Genomic DNA, 23790 nt, shown 5'->3' with positions numbered 1-23790 from the left:
AAAAAAAGTATGATACCACCCTTGGCACCTTTCAAAAGATGGCGCATGCGGCCGAGCGAGATAGCATCAGTCTCTGTTTCTGTTGACTTCAAATCTTAACGTAACGCATTAAATTCTATATTTCAATGGTACAAGCGCTCGCATTCGCAAAGTGGTATATCTTAAAAATGAGCAATCTCTGAATCAGTAGCCGATTCTTCTCAATGGCGTAACTTCATTTCGATTCGGTAGTAAAGTTATGAAGATTTGAAATGTTTTTAGGGACCACAAATGTCGCCATAGCAACTATTAATTAATGTGTTATCGATAATTATATTGAAGTGATGCTACGCCAGTCTTGGGATTGTCGGGCTGTCGATAGCACCTGAGGTTGTAATCCCAATATAATCTTATACCTTTAAACGAGAAATTCTTGTATATATATAATCTGAATCTCGGAAACGGCTCCAACGATTTTCATAAAATTTAGTATACAGGGGATTTCGAGGGCGATAAATCGATCTAGCTGCGATTTATTTTCAGAAAATGTTGTTTTATTCGTGTTTTCAATAATCAATTTTATCGATAATCCACTTTATGACTCTTCCCGACATCTATTGGCGAATAATAATACTATTTTTACTGCTTCAAAGACACAACAAGATGGCGTTATAAAAAAAAGAAACGAGCAAACCTCGGACATCATCTAGTTTAGTAACTTAATTGAACACGTGTCCTATTAATCCTTGCCCGTTATAGAGACTCAACATGTTCATAGGTGGTTCGTTAAACACATCGGCGGGTAATGTGGGCAGCGGAGGAGGCGCCATCTTGCGGCCTTCGATGAACAGCAACAACTTGGACATGCTGGAGTATCCCTTTCTCACCATGACGGAGTTCCCGCCTGGCTTCATTGTGCACATCGGTGAGAGGGGCCGCGCTGTTCGGATTGTACTCTTAAACATGGGGGATATCTTGTGTATTACAAATTTTAGACATTAAAATTTAATATTATTTTTTATTTATTGCTTAGATGGGTGGACGAGCTCACAGCCCACCTGGTCTTAACCCATAGACATCTACAACTTAAATCCCGTCACCTATCTTGAGATATAAGTTCTAATATCTCAGTATAGTTACAAAGGCTGCCCCACCCTTCAAACCGAAACACATTATTGTTTCACGGCAGAAATAGACGGGGTGTGGTATCTACCCGTGCGGACTTACAAGACGTCATACCACCAGCAACGTTGCATAGATATGCTTGCCGGAGAAATCACATTATTAACACCATCGTCAGACATCATTCGTTTAACTACCAAACTAATGGCCGTTTCCGACATGTTAATAGAAGCGTAATAACAATAGTTCGAGTCATTATAACATTTGTCGACTTCGTTCCACAATGGATGTGTTGTGGAAGGCAGTTGGTAAGGCTTGCGTGTCCGCAGGCGGCACGGTGTGCGCCCGCTCCGTGAAGCTGGCGGAGGGCGGCGGCGAGGGCGCGTGGGCCGAGCTGCGCACGGAGCTGCGGGCGCACGCGCGCGCGCTGCGCTGCAACGCGGTCATCGCCTACTCCGACAGTGCCGCCATCTGGTACGAGCCACCAACTAACTGCTTTTTATGATTTAGGAATTACTGGTAATACTAGTTTTTTTTTTTTTTAGCTAAGATAGGTGAACGAGCTCACAGCCCGCCTGGTATTAAGTGGTTACTGGAACCCATAGACAGCTACAAGTATAGTATTTTTACGCCGCTAAGAGTAACGCCATCTATCGTCGAATAGCCGAATATGGAATATTAATAAAATTGAGAAGTACAACGCCATCTATTGTCAGATAGTAGAAACACATATCAAAACTACTCGAATTGCCCAGAATGTGCTCGATAAATCTAGGGATGTCGTATCGACTATAAAAGCATTATAAAGATGGCACGCAGTTAGTCAGTAATCGGGATTACTTGAAGCGAAACAGCGAACGGATCACCTGAAGCGAAGCGGAAGAAGTGAATTCAGAATTTCAAAGTGTTCTGTGAGTGTTCTAAGTGTTAATACAGTTTGAAATTGTACTTTGGTGGAACTTTTTATTTATCCCGAACCCCACCGTAGCTATGTGGGAAGTGTTGCCATGTTAAATACCCATTTTTCCATCCCTTATCGCCTTTTTTAACAGGAGCTCGCGTGTGGCTGCAGGGAATAAACAGAGATTAAGTTTGATTTTTTTTTTCAGTGAAGATGTGTGCGTCCTGTCAGCGTCGGGTACAGCGGCCGTCATCAATTTGGACTGCGATTACAACGTGGAGTGTGAACAGACGCCAGGTAACATATGCTCACACAAGATTAGTAATAACTTAGTAATAATAAGATTCACCCGCCACCGGCGAGGCCTTCGCGGCCTGTAGGTGGCGCCAGTGTCGACCCATCGAGACACCGGCGACACTGGGTGTCTTGATGTAATCTATATATTAATATGTGAAGAAAAAGCTTTGTACCCCTTTTTACGAAAATTGCGCGGGAGTATGAAATTTCTCACACTTAAAGAAAATATAGAGGAGTGCAGAATGGTAATATTTTTTTAAACTAAAGCATAAAAGCTATATTAAATCAATAAAGAAAACATTACACACACTACCATGTATTTGACCCACACGTATGCATACTATTTGTTTATTGTCAAACTTTTCTTATTGCATAAAGTCTCATTCTTCATTCAGAATAATGTAAAAAAAAACTGAAAATGTAAAATGTTCAGGAAATGAAAAAAAAAACTGATTATTTTCTAAAGCAGTGTAAAATTTAAAATATTAACTTTTGAGATATATTTCGGTGTTAATTAGCAATCGAAATTATTATAAAATAACTACATGTATATGAAAAAAAAAACGTATTTGGCAAAATATGGCGACATGTACCCTTTTCGAAATTGCATATTCAATTAGGAAAGCGGGCTCTGGCGCTATTGTAGACCGGGAAAACGCTAGGAGTAAGAGGAAGAAGAAAGTGATGAGCTCGCGTTGTAAGGTTTGTTGTGGTTGCAGCGCAGAGCGGTCCGAAGGGCGGCGCGGAGGCGGACGCGTGCTCGGCGGCGCACGTGCCCTACGCGCCCGGCTCCGGGCCCTACCGCGCCGAGCTGTCCCTGTGCGCGCAGTGCAGGTCACCTCATGCGACCTCAATGTCACCTTCTTTTATTGCTTAGACGGGTGGACGAGCTCACAGCCCACCTGGTGTTAAGTGGTTACTGGAGCCCATAGACATCTACAACGTAAATGCGCCTCCCCCCCGAGATATAAGTTCTAAGGTCTCAAGTATAGTTACAACGGCTGCCTCGCCCTTCAAACCGAAACGCATTACTGCTTCACGGCAGAAATAGGCAGGGTGGTGGTACCTACCTGCACGGACTCATAAGAGGTCCTACCACCAGTGTAGATGGCTATTGATACGCTCATTGCGAAGTCGCCGTGGCCTACTGGATGGGACGCCCGATACATTTGCATCGATGCGACTGTGCCGGTGTTCGAATCTCGCAAAACTTATGCAACTAATTTTTCTAATGAAAATGAAATATATATTTGACAAATGTCCACGATTGACGTACATGGGGAAGGGAAAACGTCGTGTAATACAATACAAATCGAAGCGTAATTAAATGGGAATAATTACTGACGGTTATTGCGTTTGTGATGTTCGCGCGAGTAGGAACCACACTGTCTATTTCTGGTGCGGAACTGTAATGCGTTTCGGTTCGAAGGGTTGGGGCAGCCGTTGTACTATGAAACCGAGAAGTCTAAATTTCTCAAGGTGGACGGACAGAGCAATTATCCGTTGTTTTATTATCTATCGACTGTGGTAACCACTTAACATCAAGTGAATTTATGTGTTCATCGACTTATCTGGGCAATTAAAAATATATTTTCAAGTGTGTGTCGATGGCGCTCGAAGCGTGTGTCTCAGGACAGCCCGTGTGTCCCTGCTGTGGTCACAACGTACTCTGGTCCGCAGGCGCGCCCGGGTGCCGTCGGTGCTGCTGGCCACGTGCGCCAAGCCCAGCACCATGCCCACGCACGGCAAAGCCGTCACGTTGACTGCTGTAGGTGAGTACCTCGCACTTGGAGCTGCCTGTGCTGTAAGCGCTGGCTGCCAATATAGCTTTACGCAAAGTCAGGCACGTTCCACAGTTTCAATACAGAATTTTTCTTACCTGCCTATGCTAATAGCCTTAAGAGGCTATTTCAGCATAACCTTAACTAGTAGGTGAGCTCACGAGGCTTAAACCGGAGTGTTGCTAACACGGGACCTAGCAAGAGCAGCGCTTCGCAAAATCTATCACCGGATCGGAAACGCGACCCACTGAGAAGATCCGGCGAGAAACTCCATATGTACACATATGGACTTGTTGTTGTTGTCTGAAATAAAAAAAAACATTCATTCATTCATTCATTCATTCATTCACGCAAACCCCGCGTGTTCCACCGTTCAGTTTTATACTTCAGATGGGTTAACGAGCCCTAATGGTCTATTTGGGACTTGCCCAGTTACTCTGGCATAACCTTCTTAGGTTACCAGCTTAGGTTAAAAAACAAGGTCCCATGTGGCATTTGTACCGCCAGACCTAGACAGCATACCTGGAGGGCGGTCATCGGGTGTGTGGGCGACCTAACGAATGCTTCTGTTTATATATCGTCAACGCAACCACGACCACTCTGACAAGAGTGTCCGACTGAGATATAAGTTGTTGCTGGAGTCCATAGACATCAATAATGCTGATGACGTCTTGAGTCATAATTAAGCTCCGATTCTACAGCACAACAGTTGTCCCACCCTTCGGTCTGGGGTCGCGTTACTGCTTCGCGACGGAATCAGGCAGCGCGGTGGTATCTTTTTTTTATTGCCCCTGTGGGCAGACGAGCATACGGCGCACCTCATGATCAGTGGTTACCGTCGCCTATAGACTTCAGCAATGCAAAAATCCTATCTTATCGGTGCGGGACCACGAGAACCCCAGTATTTACGCAAATTTAAATTTTTGCGATTTCGATTTTTATTATACGGTGTGATTCCCGACCGTGTGCCGAGCACGTGTAAGGGGGGCAGGTCGGGCGCCGCCCCCATGTCTCGCTCGTGTGTTCCAGCGGCGCGCGTGCGGAGGGCGCCCCCCACGGCGGAGCCCGGCGCCAGGGACATATCGGATCAGCTACCCTTCTTAGAGTACGAGCTGCACAAGCTGCTGTTAGCCAAACTGAGGATGCAGGTGAGTTTGGGCAAACATTACTATTTTTAATTTTAGAAATGACTAATGCAAAAAAAAAAGATTGTGTGGTTTTATGAAAGCACGGTAAAAGTGAAACTTTTTTTCACATTATATGCATGTAACTTTGACAAACAACATTTACAAACACTGACAAAAACAAACAAAATAGCGTAGAGCACTGGCACAAATGAGTAATAGTCTACACACTACACGCTCAGCTGCTGCGAACTATAGGCGCCGCCATATTGGCCTTGGCTGCTCTGACGATCGCCTTTCACTCTATCCCTACTCCGCGGCTGACCGTCACGCGACATGCAACACACAGACGAAAAAAATTGAGACGATGTAATAAAAGTTTCACTTTAAAAATTACCTGTCTGTGTGCGCTTAATTCTTTTGAACTATCCGATAAGAGTTTATTACGATTTTTTATTGTACTTTAAATATTTTGTTATCGAAGTCTTAAGTGTAAAATAAATGGAAATGATGTTAGAATTTAGAGAGAAAATGTTAATTTTTGACACTGTTAAATGTATAAGTCAGAAGAATGTAAAAACATTCGTAGTTGTTAGCAGCGACTGTCGTTACTGTTTATAAGAGGTAGAAGTATTCAAACATTGTCGTTTATTTGTTTTTGTCATTTGACCGACTCGGCGGTACAGATAGCTGCCCTGACTGTTGCGTCGAGGGTCGTGGGTTCGATTCTCATGTCGGGCACTCGTGTGATGAATAAGTTTATTTGTTCTTTGTCTGGGTCTTTATTATATAATAATAATTATGTATATAAGATAATCAAATCATGTCAGATAAACCTCATTTGAGGTCGATATTATTATTATTATCATTTGTAGCGTCTGTTTTTATAATTCATTGTTGCTTTTGATCGAGCGTTTCACTTTCCGAACGTATCGCTTATAGCGGGGGTCCATGACGCGAAAAAGTATATGTATTTGTTTTTGGCTCTTCGCAGTCCACTCAAATGTTGTAAATCCACTCTTCTCAACTCTTATAATGTAACACACGTCGCGTGCCCCGCGTGTCCGTGGGTCCGGGGGGACTAGTAGGGTGGCCCCCCGCTTGTCCCCCCTTATCGAGCGTGGTCCGCAGGGTGCCAACGCGCTGTTCTCGCTGTGCACGCGCGTGGCGGTGGGCGAGCGCTGCGTGGTGGCGCTGGCCAGCGGGGCCGCGTACCGCCTGCGCGCGCTGCCGCCCCCCGCACCCCCCGCGCTCAAGGTGATCCACCCTTACAATTGAACTGACCTAACCAAAAAACAAACATGTTTATATTTCGAATTTTTTTTATTTATTTATTTCTTATTGCTTAGATGGGTGGACGAGCTCACAGCCCACCTGGTACTAAGGAGCCCATAGACAACTACAACGCAAATGCCGCCACCCACTCTGAGATATTAATTCTAAGTTCTCAGTATAGTTACAACGGCTGTCCCACCCCTCAAATCGAAACACATTACTGCTTCACGGCAGAAATAAGCAGGGCGGTGGTACCTACCCGTGCAGACTCACAAGACGTCCCACCACCAGTAATTACGCAAATTATAATTTTGCAGATTTTATTTCTATTGCACGATGTCATTCCTTTACCGTAAAAGTCAATCGTAAACATTTGTTAAGTACGTATTTCATTAGAAAAGTTGGTACCCGCCTGCGGGATTCGAACACCGTTGCATCGCTAGATACGAATGCACCGGATGTCTTATCCATGAGGCCATGAGGACTTCATGTCCTTAGTTATCCCTAAATCTATATATTATAAACCTATTGTAAAAAACCACTTGATCGATTTGACAATTTGATATTACAACTAACTATTATTAACAGTATATATATATATATTAACTTTACCTAATGGGGACGATGAAACAGTCAAATCTAATTAATTTGACCAATGTAAGTGGATCTGTGTCGTAATGCAACGAATCGTGACCCAGGCCTCAGAAAGTGACCGGGACGCGACTGAGATACAGAGGGCTCTCCGGGACGCGTTCAACGCCAACAAGGCCGCCAACGGATACGACGTCGGTGAGCGCCATATTTCTTATTTTTATTTAGCTTTTGGCTTTAGCACGGTTTGTACATTAGCCAGCGTCAAGTAATAAGATTTTTAAAATTCACCGTTTTAATTATTTACAGTTATGAATAATAAAAAACGAAGTAAACTTAATCAATTGGCATGAAATTAAATTAAATGAGATGATATGGGATGAAATATAATTTCAGTAAAATGATGGCCATTTACTGAGACTTTTTCGAGTGGACTTTTTGGAGGATCTCGAGAATTTGTTCAGCGTTTTTCATTTTCACACATTTGTACACTTTCACAGATACTAAACAGTTAATAAACCACCGTTATTATATATTTAAACTCGAAGAAAAAATAAATAGACAAAATAAAACAAATCACACAACTTCACTCCTCGCGTTCCCGCCAAAAAGTCGAGCGCCATATTTAAATAGCAAATATTGTGGTTTTTTTAAAGACCTAGAATCTAGCATTTTAAGCTGTTACGGTAAGGACATATAGCAATATCAGGGGCAGAGCCTGGTCGCTGTCTGCCCCTGAGTACTTACTCTCCTCAAGCCTCTTTGAAGAGGAACATGTTATAGCGCGCGGGAAAAATCTGGAGGGGAGGTCGTCGAGGTCGGGTTACAAAGGAGCAGCTAAAACTCAAAATAGAATAATAGCACTCGGCGGACAATTACTGTGTCGTCAAATGAAACAAGAGTATATAATGGTTGATGAATCTGTTCTATATACATATACCTAGTCAGGTCATAAATTCTGTCACATGTTTAATGTAAAATAATTGAAACAAGTTTATTCATTATGTAACCATTCATATACCAAAATGAACTTAACAAAACATAGATTCTTATGACACTAAAGTTTATTCAAAATGACCTCCGTGATTTTGAATACAGGCCTTCAATCTGCGCGGCCAGTCGTCTATCGCAGCACGAACGAGGTCCATGTCAATATCGGCGGCTGCCTTAATCAAGGATGTCTTGAGTGACTCCAAATTGGGATGAGGCTTTGAGCACGCCTTTTCCTCCAAGTGTTGCCATATCTTGTAATCTAACGGATTCAAATCTGGACTGGAGGAGGGCCAGTCTTCGTGCCGGATGAAGTCGATTTCACGCGCCGCCAGCCAGTCTTGTGTGCTCTTCGCTCTATGAGCTGGCGCCGAATCTTGTTGGAATACCCAGTGCCTGTTATTGAACATGGTATGAAAAACAGGTTCCACAAGGTTCGTCAGGAGTGTATTTTGATACACAACTGCATTCGTTTTTACACCTTTCTCACAAAAATGTACCTCTGTTAAGCCCCAATAAGAAACTCCCAACCATACCATGAGCGAAGATGGAAAATGACCTCGTTGGACACGCGGAATACGGTTGTTCGCTTCTTCACTACTGTGTGCGTACACCTTATCTTTTTGTTTGTTGTAGCTCTCTTCTACGGTAAAAATTTTTTCATCCGAAAAAATAATTTCCCGATATTTTTTTCCCGCGTACCGCTTCAACAAAGCGCGGCATCTCTTCAGTCTCAGGTCCATTAGACGAGCATTCAAACGATGTCCTGTTTTTCTTCGATATGCCCGAAGCCCTAAGTCTTCATTTAACACCCTTTTCACCGTGGTTTTGCTTAACCCCATCTGAAGGGCCAACAGTTTCTGCTTACGTTTGGGATTTCTTTGAATTCGCGCCCTCACAGCTTTTATCACTGCTGGAGTCCTAACAGATCGAGGGCGACCACTTCTTGACCTGTCATCTACACTAGAGTCTTCATTGTATCGTTTGATGGTACGATAAACGAATCTTTTGGCTATATTCAAATTTTTCAGTATGTTAAAAATTTGAATTGGCGCGTAACCGCAACGATGCAACGCAATAACTGCAACACGGTCTTCTTGAAGCGTCCACTCCATATTTAAAAATGAGTAAAATTCTAAAAGTATACATTTTTATTTTCATGAACAATTCGAAATTCGAATTCAATAAACTTTTTTGTGGCCAGCATTCTAAAAGAAAAGTTTTTACTGTGTGACAATACTTATGACCTGACTAGGTATGTTGCGAGTAAATCATTATGTACCATAGTCGAGCACTAACAAATGCTAAGACAAGGCTGCGCCTATTATTACACGGAAAACACGTTAATGTAATAAAATAAATAAATTATTCATATAACCTCAACCATCGTGTTCCCGTCAAAAAGTTTTGATTTGATTTTTTTACTCATAATCGTTGTGACAAAGTTGAAGATGTTTCTTTTAACAAGTTTGTTTTTATGTTATAGTTTGTAGCATTCTATATACTGTTGTAAACGGTGCGACAAAAAAAATCAGCAGCGTAACGACAAGTTTTTTTATTTGTGCGAGAAAGCAGAAAGCGGGTAGGAATGGCTGGCAAGGCTTGTTTTATTAACACTATCCCCCCTTCGTTGGTTTTGGCTAGTGGCAGTTGCGGAAGGGGGTGTGTCAATACGTGGATTGGCGGCAGCTGACGTCACGTCCATTACAATACAAGGATTAAATTGTAGGATTTTTTTTTAATTGCTTATGCGGATGGACGAGTTCACGGCCCACCTGGTGTTAAGTGGTTACTGGAGCCCATAGACATCTATAACGTAAATGCGCCATCCACCTTGAGTTATAAGTTCTAAGGTCTCAAGTATAGTTACAATGGCTGCCCCACTCTTCAAGCCGAAACGCATTACTGCTTCATGGCAGAAATAGGCAGAGTGGTGGTACCTACCCATGCGGATTTACAAAAAGTCCTATCACCAGTAAGAAGGATGTTCAGCAGGCGTGTCGGACATGTCCGGGGGCGGCGCGCTGGCGGAGGCGGAGGGCGAGGAGCCGCCCGCGCTGGATCTGTGCGCCGACAAGGACGCTTGCGTGCTGGAACTGGACGAGGCCGAGGACGTGAGTCTAATTATAAGCATTACATTTTGTCCAGGACAAACATTTCTTAGCGGGAAATTGCAGTGCTACTTCCCTTGATTACGCGAGTGAAGCCGCGGGCGACGGCTAGTCAGTAAATAAATACTATTGTTACGCCGCCGAATAGCAGAAACGAATATCGAAGGTACTAGTAAAAATCGAGAAGTACAACGCCATCTATTGTCAGATAACAAAAACATTTCGAAAATACTCGACTTGCCGGGAATGTTCTCGATAAATCTAGGGATGTCGTATGGACTGTAAAAGCGTTGCAGAGATTGCACGCAGTCAGTGAGTAATCGGAACTACTCGAAGCGAAACAGCGAACGGATCACCTGAAGCGAAGCGGAAGAAGTGAATTGAGAATTTTAAAGTGCTCGATAAGGGTTTTCAGTGATAAAGACGAATCACTGTTTGTGTTATCTAATTGATTAGACAAAGGCAACGTAACCCATACAGCCACACGAATTCATATATTAATTTGATCTGCCTTTCGCTGCTTTTTTTTTTACAATATATCTATATGTAATTGTCGCAGGTGGAGACAGCCAAGTCGCTGTGCGTCCGGCGCGGCCACATGCGCGTGTACAGCCGCCCGCCCCCTGCGCGCGCACCCCCCCTCGCCTTTGCGCAGGTGCGACACACTCATCAACTATAAACCCGTAGTTTTACTGGGGGTAGGACCTCTTGTGAGTCCGCATGGGTAGGTACCACCGCCCTGCCTATTGCTGCCGCGAAGCAGTAATGCGTTTCCGTTTGAAGGGTGGACCAGCTTGTGCAGTGGAGAGCCATAAAAATAAAATAAAAAAGTTGATACGAGCACTGATTTCTCAAAAAGTCCACTGAATTCTCAGTAAACCACACATTATTTTACAGGAGATCTTAGTTTATTTCATCTCATTTGATTACAGTTTCATATAAATCCAATTTAATTCATTCCGCTCCATATTAATTTTTCATAAAACAATATGTTCATGTATATTTTAATAGTTAATGAAGATGTTCAAAACTAGACGCTGGCAACATTGGTATCACAAAAAGCTAATTGCCATAATCAAAAAGTGTGACGTCAGAAACTAGCTCACTAACTTCATATAACAGCAAATCACTGCCTCTACAGTTGCTGTAATAATGTTATGAGTGGGACAATTTTGTTGTTTTGTTTGTCAATCACATAGATAATGGTCTCACAAGGAACTTGCAGGAGATTTTCTCTAGCTGGGAAACATGCCTGGTTTTTTTTTTGCTTAGATGGTTAGACGAGCTCACAGCCCACCTGGTGTTAAGTGGTTACTGGAGCCCATAGACATCTACAACGTAAATGCGCCACCCACTTTGGGATATAAGTTCTAAGATCTCAGTACAGTTACAACGGCTGCCCACCCTTCAAACCGAAACGCATTACTGCTTCACGGCAGAAATAAGCAGGGTGGTGGTACCTACTGGTGCTACCACCAGTAATGTTTATTATATTAATGGATTCGATGATTGGATCAGGTGTGGAGAGCCAGACTGACGTTGTCAGGGCAGGGCGGGGCGGCGTCGCAGGCGGCGGAGAGGCACGTGGCGAGGGCTCTGGACGGAGTCACGTACAAGCTGAGGAGGTTGAACCCCTGCGCGCTGGCTATACCGAAATTCCAACTGGAGTTGCCGGAGGTTTGTTGATTTTTGTTACTAATTAGGATTCTTGTAGTGAATATTTATTTTATTAATTTGAAATACATGAAAATAAAACAATAGATTACCTGGAAAGATTGGACCAGGGATCGGCAACCTGTTTGTCCTTAAGGGCGCAATACTAAATTTGAAAATCACCGAGGGCGCATATTTTATAGATAATCAATGGGCATAAATAGGCATAAAAAAAATAGTATTATTTTTAACTTTATTTTGTTGGTATCATACATAATAATACATATAATTCAGTGTGAAACTTAGGTGTCCATATTTTTTGTTAATTTCTTATAATTGGGGATATATTTAGAGTTGCCGGTCCTTAAACAATTATCTAAATGTGAGTCTGATCTATTTGAGAACAAAGACTTGCAATTGTATGTTGTTGCACAATATGAATAAATTTTTAGCGCACATTTCCTTAAAATAGGATACTTATTTTCATCGAATAAGTTCCAAAACATTTTATCATTACTATGCGCTTTTAAAATAACATCACTTTGCAAGTTTTTTTATTTCTAGTTCTAGGTCTTTGATATTATGAAGCTGGAATTTACTGAAATACACTGAAATTTCGGATTACTTGGTAGTTTAAAATGCGTGGTCTATCCGAAATACGATCACACATTAACAAAAAATACGTGCGTGTTATTAGATACGCTCAAGGTTAGCAAACTGCTATCCTAAACTCAACTGACTACTTGCTGTATATCGCCGTTTGACAAGAATAAGTAAATCGCTCTGTCCAGCGAGGGGTCGTTAAAAATCGATCGGGGGCGCCGCGTTGCCTACCCCTGGATTGGACGGTAGATGCCATTCAATTATATTCATTAAAGAACATTGTTCGAAACACAGTAACCCTATTTTCCTAATCACGGCGGAAGTGGGGGGAGGCGTGGACTTTAAAAAAAAATGACGTGCAGCAACGAAAAAACGCACAATCATTGTCGGTCCCGTAAAGTTGTACAAACTTTAATCCGATTATGGATAATAAGTATGGTCTCGGCTTCCCCAGGACGAGATCCAGCTGGTGGTGTCTGGCACCGCCATCCCGCTGCCGGAGCCCGGCGCCGCGCCCCGCGACCTGCGCGACGACGACATCTTCGCGCTCGATGAGGAGCAGCTCCTCCGGAACGGACCCGCGCACGACGAGGACAGGAACCTTGTGGGACAGGTGCGCGACGGGACCTCGCCCATACTCGCCTACATAGCAGAGTTCGGCGGGATGGATGTACTGTAGGCGCGCGAGTTCATGTCCATCCTGAGGAATGCGGTAGTGCTGTGACCTAGTTAATTATGGTAATGTCGATAATGACTACCGATTTAGTCAACAGCTGTCAATTTAGTTTAATGTAACTTAAGGTAATTTTGCAATTTATGAATCGAAATAAATGTGATAAGTAATTACTTGTTTATTTCTAATAGAGAAAAATATTTTTTTAATTTCAATTCAATCACTATCAAATGAAAAGACAACCGACAGATCAGAGTCGGAATCAGTATGTATCTTTTTTCAGTAGGTTTTTTTTCTACCTGAACTTGTTGGAAGCGGAGTAGTCATGGTTAAACAACACAATAGCGTTAGCGTAAATTTTCGATATCGGTAAAGCGCGCGTCACAACCGTCACGGACAACACTCGACGTCAGACAAATGCGAGGGGCGGGGGAAGGCGGGGCGAGCTGTCCCCCGCGCGTCGCCTCTGGTCCCGATGGACATGAACTTGCGCGCATACAGTAATATGCTCTGCGTAAACCCTGTTCTGTCGTCTCAATAGCTCCGACTGGATTCCCGCCCGGTCCGGGGTAGGGCGCCGACTGTGATCGGCAGGAGTTTTTTTAGTGAGGTTCGACTCCCACATACCCCACCTGCCGTACGGGTGGGGTTCCGGCGATTTTCTCCTGTGGAAAAAAAAAACAGCAGAGTTCGTCCATCCACAGCGTCCGCCCTTATAGCGATTTCTCCTCCAGAATGTTTCCCGAGCTCTATGACATGTCCTTCTTCAAACGAGGCTTGGAGGATACTCAGTAGAGGCAGTGACTTGGCTCTGCCCCTGGTCATTACTGACGTCCATAAGTGAGGGTAACTGCCAGCCCTGTCTACAATATATATGTTTTTTTAAATTAATTAGACGTGTGGACGAGCTCACGACTCACCTGGTTTGAACTAGATACCGGAGCCCATAAACATCTTCAATGTAAACTCCACCTTAAGATATGAGTTCTAATGTCTCAGTTTTTAAAGTACAACAACTGCCCCGCTCTTCAAGCTGAAACGCATTACTGCTTCACGGCAGAAATAGACGGAGTGGTGGTATTTACGCGTGTGAGCACACAAGACGTCCTACCATCACTAATAAATGTATGTATGTTTTTACAAACAAAATCTATAACTCTAAATGCAGATACCAACGACAGTGTCATTGACAACGCTAAGCGACGTTAGCGGGAGCCGCGCCGTGCGACGGATATGCGCGATCCGGTTACTGTTCGTCAGGGAGACTACGACGGTCCGGGAGATGGGAGGCCTCAGTGGATTTTTACATACGTTCACTTGTGAAGTAAGCTCTTTTAATTATTACACAACTTTATCTATGACAAGCTTAGACATGTTGGGACTTGGCTGAATGAGTTAAGGCCCCTCTGCCTGTGTACGAGTGCACAACACATGAAATGCTGAAAGGGGGACTTTTTGGCGGGAAAGCGAGGAGTGAAATTGTGTGATTTGTTTTATTTTGTCTATTTAATGTTTCTTCCGGTTTAAATGTGCAATAACGTTGGTTTATTAACTGTTTAGTGTCTATGAAAGTGCACAAATGTGGGAAAATGAAACAAAGCCGCTGGACGTAGCTTCTCGAGATCCTCCCAAAAATCCCACTGAAAAGGTCTCAGTAAATGACCACCACTTTACTGAGATTATATTTCATCCCATATCATCTCATCTCATTTCATTTCATAATATCATTTTTCACTTCTTTTAATTTTTCACTTCATAATATCAATTATCTTACATAACGTACGTTCCTGAGTCGTCTTATGGCTTTTATATTTTATTGGAACGTGAATTGAAACACCGTAGAACGTTTATTCAAGACTTTAAGTTTAATAACTTAAAATTAACAAACAGATTAATGATGCGAGCCACTTATGCACTAATTAACAATTTCAACCAAACGACACTAGGCAAGCGCGGCCCACGACCTTCCCCTATCTTAGCATGCATTAATATAAAATAGCATTTATTTGTGTGGTTGTTCAGGGACGTCTTAAACTAGGCTGGGGCCCTTGGGCACACAAGAATTTGAGGCCCTTTTGGAAAGTAAAAAAAGGGAATTATATTAACATTTTTTTACTGAGTATGACCATTTATTATAGGTAATCAAATACAGTATGATATAATAATATTAATTATATTAGAATGCTGCTGGTTTTTTGGTTACGATTACGATAGTGGTTTCTTTCGGGATTTCTGTTGAGCAAAATATTTCATTATATCTTTAAAGTCAATTTTTTTAAGGATATCACTTTATATGCCCATAATTGACAAATTACTCAGCCGTTCTTGTAACATTGTTGTTTGCAATTCATTTTTTATTCTCTTAAGCTGCGAAAATGACCGCTCTCGACCACAATTGGTAACTAAATTGTCGGTTCTTCGGGGGCCCCTGAGAATGGGGGCCCTGGGCACGGGCCCCGTGTGCCCTTATGGTAAAGACGGTATTGTGGTTGTTGTGTTTCACTCCGGTGCTGTGTTTCACTCCGTTTTTTTTATTTTCGAGTCATCGGTCCTTAATAAGTATATCAAATTTCGAGTTAATCCGACGTTTCCGTATAACAGTACGACACGTGCACATTGAGTAGATCTGTTGACGCGCAGGTGCTGGCTATCGCGCGCGCCCACACGGCGGCGCTGGGCGGGAACGCCCTCACGTCGTTCTACCTCACGCAGCTGATGCTACAAGACAACGCCCATAAGAACCAGGTAACGCTCGCGGCTGTACCGGCCGCCCCCCGGGGATCCCCCGTGTGGTACACGGTGTCCCCCGGGGGATCCCCCGTGCGGTAGTGGGTGGCGAGCCGCTAGAAATGGGCAAACGGTTTTCAATTCAAAAACTAATTTTTTATTATTAATTTTAGGAAACAAAAACATTTTTATATGACATTATTCTATGGGCAAAACTAGAACTCTAATATTTTTTGTTTTTTTATTTATTAACCTCTACTGTAACTTTAAATACACCAAATTAGAACTTTGACAAGAAATTTTGAAATGTTATTTATAACGGTACAGCTGAGTATAAAAAGGCGCAAATTACATCTAACATAATCTAACATAAAATTTAACATAAGAACGAATACATTCAAAAGTCGACCGACCCCCTACACAGTAAAGGGGATTGACACAACAGGTGCCAACGGTCGTGGCGTTGCGCGACCTGCTCGCTACTAAATGAAAGATAGGGATCCAGGTTCGATCCTCGGTCTCACTTTGTTAGATGATTGGTATTCGAGGTTTGAATGTACTTGTTCTTATTTTAGATGTATTTTTTGCCTTTTTGTACTCAAATGTACCGTTATAAATAGCATTTCAAAATTTCTTGTTAGACTTCAAAACTCATTATTTAGAGTAACAGTAGACAGTAATAAAAAAAAGTGTTACCTTCAAACCAAAGATAATAGTTTTAGTTTTGCCCATAGAATAATGTCATATAAAAATGTTTTTGTTTCCTAAAATTAATAATTAAAAACTAAATTTAAAACCGTTTACCCATTTCTAGCACTCTAGAAAAACCAAAAATAATTCCCTGTTGTTTTAGCGGATATTGTTGTTTTTAGAAATTAATGTATGTTATTTAGTATTAAGACGTGCATAATTAGAAACAGTTTAGCCAGTAAAAACTATATATTTTATAATTTAAATGAACTTTCCTTTGACTTTGACTCGCTACTGATTAGTTCGCGTTGACAATCATAGATGAGTTGATCACAGTACTTTGTCTTATTAACATTTTGTCTACTTATAAATAATGAAATTCAATCTTAGTCTTATTATTAAATTGATAAATTTATGTTTTCGCAGGGGCAATGTCTTCTATCCGTTGGCGGCGACGTAGTACAGATAACATACTGATATAAATACAAATCAATTTTTTATATGTAATAATATATCAAAAGTAAAATATCATATTCAGTATACTCGGTAAGGGCTAGCAAAATTTTATCGGCCTACATTGATCAACTAGACTAATAGTGAACCTAAGTTATTAATATTAAATATTACTACCGCAAGATGTGTCAAATTTGTTCCTGTCCTTACTTACTCGTGTATGTACAGCGTGTTCTATTTAAGTTTAATTGTTAAGTATATTTATTAGATATAGCTTTGTAGATAATTATTTACTGATACAGTTGTTGTTACTTACTGGTGGTAGGATGTATTGTGAGTCCGCACGGGTAGATACCACCACCCTGCCTACTTCTGCCGTGAAGCAGTAATGCGTTTCGGTTTGAAGGGTGGGGCAGCCGTTGTAACTATATTGAGACCTTAGAACACATATCTCAAGGTGGGTGTCGGCATTTACGTTGTAGATGTCTATGGGCTCCGGTAACCACTTGACATCCGGTGGGCCGTGAGCTCGTCCACCCAACTAAGCAATAAAAAAATCATTATAAAAAATGAGAAAAAGATGATATATAGTTTAGTTTTAAACTTTAAAATTACTTTTAAATCAAATTAAAGCTATCCCGTTAATACAGGTGAATCATCATGACAAATGACTTTCTAATGCTTAATTAAAAGTGTGAGACTGATTTGAGTTTTTTTTTTATATGAATTTATCATTATTAGTATATATTATACTCTTGCCTAAATCAGCGATACCAATTATTATTGATTTTAAAACGTAAATTAGATTTAAACGCATTTTAGAATTAATTTAAAAATAGCTTTTCGATTCGATTTATAATGTTTGGTAAATTTTGATTAATAATTTATTTTATTTCATTAATTTGGGTTCGGGATAAAATTAAATATAAATTATAAACTGTATTAGCACTTATAACACTCACAGAATACCTTAAAATTCTTAATTCGCTTTTTCCGCTTCGCTTCAAGTGATCTGTTCGCTGTTTCGCTTCGAGTAGTTCCGATTACTAACTTCGTACCATCTCTGCAACGCTTTTATAGTCGATACGACATCCCTAGAGTCGTCGAGAACATTCCTCACAAGTCGAGTACCTTCGCTATCTGACAATAGATGGCGTTGTACGTCACCAGCGTTCTAGATGTTACTAGATCCTTCGATATTCATTCGGCTATTTGGCGATAGATGGCGTTACTATTACCGGCGTAACAATATTTTGTATTCAGTACTAAATTTTGTATTCGGAAAATAAAATTAACGTACAGTCTGAGAAACTGATGAAAGAGGACAGATTTTTAAAAAATCCCAAGTTTCCATATTTATATTGTTCACCATATTATTATCTTTTTTTTAAGCTTTCACAAACATTATAAACTCATGAGCGTCCGTTATCATTAATTAATTCAATAGTTGATATTTGACCAATGATTTTTATGATATGAATTTTATTAAGAGCAAGAAATTGAGAAATATTTACTTTTTTGATGATATAATGATGCCGACCGAAACCTACTTATTATTGAATGAAACCGACTTATTAAAATGCGTTAGCGGAAAAAAAGAGAATCAATGTTGAATTACGTTAACCTCATTTGATGCGTTTAAGTCTAGTTTAAAAGGATATATTCGTATTAATATCTAAGTCTTAAGTTATATACACTGTCGGTGCTCTGTCATTTTGTGTACTTTTATATGAAAATTTACCCTTGTCAATTTATTTATTAAATTTTACTTATGTATTTTAATGTGCAACTAACTCGTTATATGCACGAAATTGTAAGTATGGTTATAGGGGAAAAATGATGAAGTCTGGCAAGATTATCTTTGTGCTGCCAACAAATAACTTTATTTGCCTTATTTCAAATTTTTTCTACTGATAATTATTTATTTTCTATTTGTATGTACTTCAATAAATGAAGTGGCATATTTGTGGCTAAAATGAGTTTCAAGTTTATATGATGTATTTTATATTGGGAAGTGTACTTATTTGCTATTAAAATTGAATCAAATCAATAAATAATTGTGGACTATGTCTCTTTGTTTCTTTTTTACATTAAAAAAATCTTTATAGTAACAGAAGTGGAGCTTCTAGATGTGTAGACGCGCTGACGGGGCCTCAATTTTCAAATCTGAAACTATGGTTGTTTTGTGGCAGAGGATGGTACTGACCACCTGCCCTTCCGCAAGACTACCACAATAACTTAAGTACAGTAATTCCCCTTATAGCACGGTTCTCTTATAACGCCTTTTCTTATTACGCGATTACAGTCCCTCGCATAACACGGGTATTCCTCCACATAACGCGGAGATTTAACACGTCATACACGTCATTCTGTAGCGTGAAATTTATAATAATTTGTACAGTCCGTAATTAATTTCCCCTAACTTTTGAATATTGTGTCAATTGTCTTGAAAATTAAATTAATTTATTATATTCGTTTTCCTAGTTTTTGAATTATAAAAACATTTGTTACATTTTATTAAACAGATCTGTATATATAAATTACATTTGTACATAACGCGTTATAAAGGGTCATACAAGCGCGTTATGCGAGAATACTCCTACAACGGGGTCCCTATAACGCGGAACCAATATATCGTGTTATAGGGGGGATTATTGTAACACATTTTTTTTTTATTGCTTATGTGGGTGGACGAGCTCATAGCCCAACTGGTGTTAAGTGGTTACTGGACCCCATAGACATCGACAACGTAAATGTGCCACCCATCTTGAGATATAAGTTCTAAGGTCTCAGTATAGTTACAACGGCTGCCCCTCCTTTCAAACCGCATTACTGTTTCACGGCAGAAATGGGCGGCACGTTGGTACCTACCCATGTGGACTCACAAGAGGTTCTACTACCAGTAATTACGCAAGTTATAATTTTGCGGGTTTGATTTTTATTTCACGATGTTATTCCTTCACCGTGGAAGTCAATCGTGAACATTTGTTAAATACGTATTTCATTGGAAAAGTTGGTACCCGCCTGCGGGATTCGAACACCGTTGCATCGCTAGGTACGAATGCACCGGACGTCTTATCCTTTAGGCCACGACGACTTTAAACCAATGAAGTAGGAAACCTATGGAAATGAAACGTCAACCAAAATTTCGTGCCACTGTGACATCATCTGGCCACAAAACATGGCGGCTTTAGTGCTGTACAAATGATTTCAATGTTATCTGGTTTTATCGATAAACGTTCTTGGCTCATTTTATTTTAAATATTGTTGAGTATTATTTATTTGTAGAATTTATACTTTAATGGGAAGTAAGTAGGTATATTGTTATGTGCAAATATGATATGATTTAGATGGGTGAAATCTAAGACAAGTTCGTCCTTCGAACTTGCCAAGTAAACGATATGATGATTTTTAAAAGTTGCTACACTGATTTTATAAAGTTGTCGTTTGTCGCAAAACATAAAGATATGGCGTAGTTCAAAGCCATCAGCCCATTTCTAGCATGCTAAATGTTATCTTATTTTGAGTACGTGTTTTTCTTAGACTATTACAATCTATTTTAATTGTTTTGCTGACTCTAAAGTTCGTAACATACTACCGCAGTGCACCCCAAGGAAGGTGCGCCGCACCATTTGAATCACTTTCGCTTGAGAGTGATTCAAATTTTAAACTTATCAAGGGACCGCGCGAAAAAAAAAACACCTACAGAACATTTATTCATTAATTACAAACGTCATTCCTTGTGACTTCCTCTCTAAAATCACTTAATTATTAAATATTTAACAAATTTACAATAGTGTTTTACTCACTGCGGAATAAAACTATTTTATTTAAATAGTTCCGAAGAGATTTTGTCGGTAGCCTTTTTCCCGAAATATCTAAACAGAATGTCTAAATATGTTTTGATGACATATTTTAAAGTGGTATTTATGATTAGTGTCATGATCAATAGATTCCGACCGAAAAATGGATTTTTCGAATGAGGGCTCCATAATGAATTTAAATACATATAGATAATAGTTTTAGGACATCGACTTTCTTGAGATCCTATAAAATACGTTTTAATTATTATTTTTGTATGTTTTAAGCATGATAAATTATGAAATTTTATATAATCAATCATATTAAATCGATATCATAGTCAATAAATAATGTACAACCCAAAACAGACGGCCGAACTGACGTGACAATGACATTTGGCGCGCAAAACATGGCGGATTTTCGGCCTCATTAGACGGAGACGGAGATATTTACGTATATTCATGTTTCATTTTATGTACGCACTGAAATACTGTTATATTGTTTTCCTGCGAGTTAAAGTGCTGAGTAAGAACGAGATAGATATATGTTTATGTATGTGCCTTCAAAATGGGTGCTATTTATATAAGCAATTGTACGTATAGAACAATATGTCGTGTCCCTACTATATAGGTCTATGCTTTAAACGTATACTTTTAGATTTTCGTGACTCATTGACACAATGCTAACGTAAATTTTGAAACAAAAAAAATCCGTGGTTAGTAGGTACTTTGTAAAAATGTTGTATGTGTTTAAAACCGCCCGCGAAACCTGAAAAGTATTCAGAAATAATAAAATGAAAAAAAAAAACCGCGAGATTACACAGTTAAATTAATTCTATTTATATTTACGTTCTTCAGTCAAACTTCAAAATGTTGCCGTTCAGAATTTAGACAGGTACAAACTTTGCAATCTAATAATAAAGATATTGTCGTCGTAATTTAAGTATCCTTCGATCTCAGTTTTATGACGCGAACCTAAGACCTGTTCGCAGCTGATCTCAAACATTTTACGATATTAAATAATGGAGTTTCATGTGTGTAATAATGAATATAGCCTCTTGACGACATAAGTTTTGTCATAATATGATTTGTAACCTTCAACAATGCAAAACGCGATTAAAATGTTATATTAGGTCTTTACCTACGACATTTCCGTTTAGTACCTATATAGAAATTCATTATGGTATTTTTTAGTTCTATCTATCATACATCCAATGGTTCCGGTCACCGTCCTCGTCGAACCCGCCGCTTGCGACGAAACGCTCGACGAGCAAATTAACCCACAGACACAGCCCACTGAGTTTCTCGCCGGATCTTCTCAGTGGGTCGCGTTTCCGATCCGGTGGTAGATTTTGCGAAGCACCGCTTTTGCTAGGACCAGTATTAGCACCACTCCGGTTTGAGCCCCGTGAGCTCACCTACACGTTAGGGCGAAGCTGAAATAGCCTCTCAAGGCTATCAGCATAGGTAGGAATTAAAGCCCATGGTATCGATGCATCTCATCGCCAGCGAAATGGTAATATTTCAATGCTTTATTTGTAGAAGTAATGTCTACGAGAATGAACAAACCCTTCAAAGATGTTATTACTGGTCGGGTATTGAATTTTTTCCTGCGTAAACGTTGTCTAAGCTTTAGAAGTCTGTTGGCGCAAGATCTCGTGAGTACGGTGGATAACGCACGACTTCCAACCCAAGCTTTTGTAGCTTCGAGACCGTCTGTCGTGCTGTAAGAGGTCGAGCGTTGTCGTGTAGGAGCAGCTGATGGGAGCGATTAACCAATATTCAGATATTCGCGAGCTTCTCCATCATTGTGTCCAGAGTGGGTATGTGCAGTAATGCCGGTTCCACTTGGTAAGAAGTTGTGATGAATTATACCGATTCTAAACCACCAAACAGTGACCAGAGTAAATTTTACGTTTGGAGTCATTAACCTAGGTTTTGGACCCGAATCTAACCAACATGATGACCATTTTTCTAATGAATTACGTACTCAACAAATGTTCACGATTGACTTCCACGGTGAAGGAATAACATCGTGTAATAAAAGAAACCCGCAAAAATTATAATTTGCGTAATTACTGGTGGTAGGACCTCTTGTGAGTCCGCGCGGGTAGGTACCACCGCCCTGCCTATTTCTGCCGTGAAGCAGTAATGCGTTTCGGTTTGAAGGGTGGGGCAGCCGTTGTAACTATGAGATCTTAGAACTTATATCTCAAGGTGGGTGGCGCATTTACGTCGTAGATGTCCATGGGCTCCAGTAGCCACTTAACATCAGGTGGGCTGTGAGCTCGTCCACCCATCTAAGCAATAAAAAAAAAAAAATTTGCAAGAGACAATCCGGTTAAAAAAAACATGTCATTACTGTTGTGAGTTGTTTGTGCGTCTTTGCTACCTCGACGGAACTCGTAATCTATAATTACTCTTATTTTTGTCGTGTCCATGTTGATGCAAAAAGATACAAATGTAGTAAAAAAAAAAACAAAAAACGTAACATAAAAAAGTACCGTGCTGAATTTGAATCATCATTTGGATTTAGAATTTATTGCCATATATAAATTAGGTACGATTCAAATGGCCAGTATTGTAAAATTACAAATTCACAGATAACCTATTAAATTATAGGACCTATTATTTAATCTAGATTAATCGTTGACAAAACGCGAATTCAGCAGATACGGTCAGAAATGCGCTTGTGTGCTAATAGGAAATACTCCAGTATACTCGTAGATATACCCCGAAAGGTATCCATTTCATAAATTACGTATGTATTTATTTGGAACACCTACCTTGAAAAAAAAAAAACTATAACTAGCCAGCAAAGCACAAGTCAATTCCAAATCACTAGACAATTGAAACCTTGTTATGTCTGTCAAAATGGAGTAATGTTAAAACCAACAGGTTCATATATATATTTACACAATTGAGGCCTATAAAATCAAAAGCAGCTATATCCAAGTCTGTCAAATATTCAGGTAAACTACAAAAATCGGCCCTAAACACGTCATTACGGATCCTCCCGA

General features: G+C 40.3%; 1 protein-coding gene across 2 annotated transcripts in view; it reads left to right on the top strand.

Moving 5' to 3' along the window:
- LOC101743769 (C2 domain-containing protein 5) overlaps window positions 1-19039 on the top strand; it is a 39113-nt gene extending 20074 nt beyond the window's left edge. The window contains exons 8-22 of one of the 2 annotated variants that reach the window (XM_062669322.1): window positions 758-904; window positions 1431-1575; window positions 2211-2299; window positions 3019-3133; window positions 3980-4071; window positions 5110-5228; window positions 6336-6461; window positions 7178-7268; window positions 10056-10174; window positions 10731-10826; window positions 11690-11848; window positions 12882-13040; window positions 14269-14424; window positions 15741-15845; window positions 16944-19039. In XM_062669322.1, coding sequence (XP_062525306.1) covers window positions 758-904; window positions 1431-1575; window positions 2211-2299; window positions 3019-3133; window positions 3980-4071; window positions 5110-5228; window positions 6336-6461; window positions 7178-7268; window positions 10056-10174; window positions 10731-10826; window positions 11690-11848; window positions 12882-13040; window positions 14269-14424; window positions 15741-15845; window positions 16944-16994 — 1769 coding nt within the window. In that variant the 3' untranslated portion in view covers window positions 16995-19039. Of the gene's footprint in view, window positions 1-757; window positions 905-1430; window positions 1576-2210; window positions 2300-3018; window positions 3134-3979; window positions 4072-5109; window positions 5229-6335; window positions 6462-7177; window positions 7269-10052; window positions 10175-10730; window positions 10827-11689; window positions 11849-12881; window positions 13041-14268; window positions 14425-15740; window positions 15846-16943 lie in introns of both variants that reach the window. The other variant, XM_004923241.5, reaches the window with a different exon arrangement.
- Window positions 19040-23790: the final 4751 nt, after the last annotated feature.

The sequence above is a fragment of the Bombyx mori genome, chromosome 7, assembly GCF_030269925.1.
Source record: "Bombyx mori chromosome 7, ASM3026992v2".
Taxonomy (NCBI): Eukaryota; Metazoa; Arthropoda; class Insecta; order Lepidoptera; family Bombycidae; genus Bombyx; species Bombyx mori.
Note: the sequence above shows the minus strand (reverse complement) of the source record. Positions and strands in the feature narration are given on the sequence as shown.